Source organism: Pocillopora damicornis, chromosome 1, assembly GCF_964200805.1.
Source record: "Pocillopora damicornis chromosome 1, jaPocDami1.2, whole genome shotgun sequence".
Classification (NCBI taxonomy): domain Eukaryota; kingdom Metazoa; phylum Cnidaria; class Anthozoa; order Scleractinia; family Pocilloporidae; genus Pocillopora; species Pocillopora damicornis.
This window is the reverse complement of record NC_142670.1, coordinates 29,792,342-29,794,837: the sequence shown is the minus strand read 5'-3', so window position 1 is coordinate 29,794,837 and position 2,496 is coordinate 29,792,342. Positions and strand designations below refer to the sequence as shown.

General features: G+C 37.4%; 1 protein-coding gene across 1 annotated transcript; it reads right to left on the bottom strand.

The window, feature by feature from the left end:
• Positions 1 to 630: 630 nt before the first annotated feature.
• LOC149053203 (adenosine receptor A2b-like) lies at positions 631 to 2,053 on the bottom strand. Its single transcript, XM_089200402.1, has one exon. It carries the CDS (start codon positions 1,944 to 1,946, stop codon positions 951 to 953), a length of 996 nt encoding a protein of 331 aa, XP_089056528.1. The 5' UTR covers positions 1,947 to 2,053; the 3' UTR covers positions 631 to 950.
• Between the last annotated feature and the right edge of the window lie 443 nt (positions 2,054 to 2,496).

Sequence of the window (2,496 nt, the reverse complement as noted above, 5' to 3'; positions counted from 1 at the left end):
CAGCGTCTGATAATATGAAATTAATAATAAGATTGTGGGTTTTATGTCATCACACACATCTGTGTGCTTAAACTGATGAATTTATTTACATAAGTAAGAGACATTTTATTTCCTAGTCTTCACACATGAAAAGAATTCGATCGCTTATCAACAATTTCCACTCCACTAGTTTTAAATGTGTTGCCCGTGACATGGACATCATTCGAGGCGTAGAGGTACTTAATCTTCAAACCTATGTCTCATTGGAAACTGTCGGAAATAACTTAGCTGTTTTCACCGCCCAAAGTACAAAGTTTTATTACATAGATAGCGATGAAATATCAGAGTTTCTGTATCGAAAACATGGTATCTTTACCACGTGCAGTGAACGTTCCACTTACTTCCTCGCACGTACAGATAACGATGTCTACGGGCTGAGTTACTGTGCAGGTGTCTCATGCATTCGGTGTTCTTTAAATATGTTTTAAATTGTACTTTATCTAAATACCCGATCGTTATCCTTATAATAAATGGCAAATAACATGTATTTTCATTTCAAACTCTTGAGGGCGCGGTCGGTAAGATTGCTATTGACATGTTCTGACAAACCAAGAAGTATAGGTGTGTGAATTTAAGCAAGAACTTAAGAGCTAGAATTATCATATTTATTGAGAGTTAATTTTTTTTTATAACATGACAGGTTATTTTATCTCAGATAGGATAAATAAAACAGCATATTTTTATTATTGGATGAAATTCATACTTAACTGGTTACTGCAAAAAGCAACCCTATGCAACAACAGGGCTCTGTGAAGCATAAAATCGAAAATCTAAGAACGCTATCCTATTTTCTTACAATACTGCACATTTATTGCTCCTGCCTCCTATGAATGTCACTATTCAGTAACAACGCCAGCGGTCCTCTTATCTCAACTGAATAAAACCTAGTTTCCATATCTTCTCGTTTAACCTCAACTAGCAGGCGAGTGGGATCGGTTCGTAAAATTTCTTAGTTCTATTTCTGACGTTGGGCGGTTTCTTTTCTCGATTTTAACCATCTCAATGGCTGGTCTCTCCTTCGTACAGCAAGAACGCAGCGCTTGCTGAAACTCAGGAATTCTAAATACGTACACAATCGGATTGACAAAAGAGTTAGAATAATTAAGAATGTACACCATGAAATAAACCCATGCTATTAATGTCTCAGTTCCATATATATAGACTAATAGGCTCATGATAATTAAGGGAAGCCAGCATACTAAAGCCAGTATGGACACCAGAAGTAGGATCTTTGTTATGCGTCTGTTTCGCGAAGCTCCATTTCGATGCTGTGAGGCAACACTCTCGCGTTGAAAATTTCTCCAGATCGCAATGTTACAGAAACATATGATGAGTGTTAGACCCGACGAAACGGGGATGAAAACCAAGGCAGATTCAAATAACCTCAAAACATATGGCAAAGTTGTTAATGTAGACACCAAGACAGCGGATGTCCAAATTAAGAAAATGATGCCGCGGTATGTTCTGGTGGATAATGAACGGTGTTTAAACGGCCAAAATACGGCATAAAGTCTCTCGCAAGAAATAGAGGCTGCAGATATATATGAGCCATACATAAGTATGCTATCGAAACTTGTATAAAATATTCGGTAGGCCATGTGTTCAGAGTCATATTTTGCTGTCCAAAGCTGATAGTAACCTCCATTAACGTAAATAAAAAAGGGCAGAGTGATGGCTCCTAACATCAAATCAGCAAACGCCATGTTCATGACTAAAAATAAACTTTTCCTACGAAGTGGTTTGGTAACTGCAAAGAGAAGCAGAGTGAGTAAGTTTCCTGCAATGATAAGGACCGAAGATAAAATGAGAGCACTGCATACTGCAATCCCTTCTGCCTTGGAAATAGAACTTCTTGTGGACGCAGACGCATTTTCCAAGGTCTTGTTCCCTGCCGACGAGTCAATCATTATAAACTTATGACTAAATGAACTACGGTAAACAGTTTTTTTTCCGGAATAAAATGCTTTGTCTCAGAGGAGAGGAACTCAACCTTTTGAAACAACACCAAGCAACAGCAGCTGAAAAGTTATTTGTATTACGCGGTGATTATATTCAAGGCGTCACGTAGTCCAGGTAGACAAGACATTTCAGGTTCAACCAATACCGTCAATAAAATGGCTGTTTATCAAAAAATGTAGCAGCTGTTCATGTATTTTCCTGTTGAAATGGCAAGAATTGCACAGTTTTACGCTTGTTATGGTTTTAACAAATTTCTTGTGTGGTTCATAATCTCTGCACTAGCAGACTAGGAAGTTATCTTTACTCAAGCAGAGATGATCTTCATTAGTGATAGACGAAAGGTTTAGTAACAATTCAGTATAATTAGCTCTAGACACATGCTACCAGATGCACCGTTAAATTTTGCATCAAACAGTCATCGTACATCTTTGAAATTAAACGAGTCACAACAATTAGAGCGAGAAATACTAAGAAATTAAAATCTAGAGTTAAGTACAT

Coding starts and splice junctions, on each gene's coding strand:
- LOC149053203 (XM_089200402.1), bottom strand. CDS start 1,946: ATGATTGACTCGTCGGCAGGGAACAAGACCTTGGAAAATGCGTCTGCG.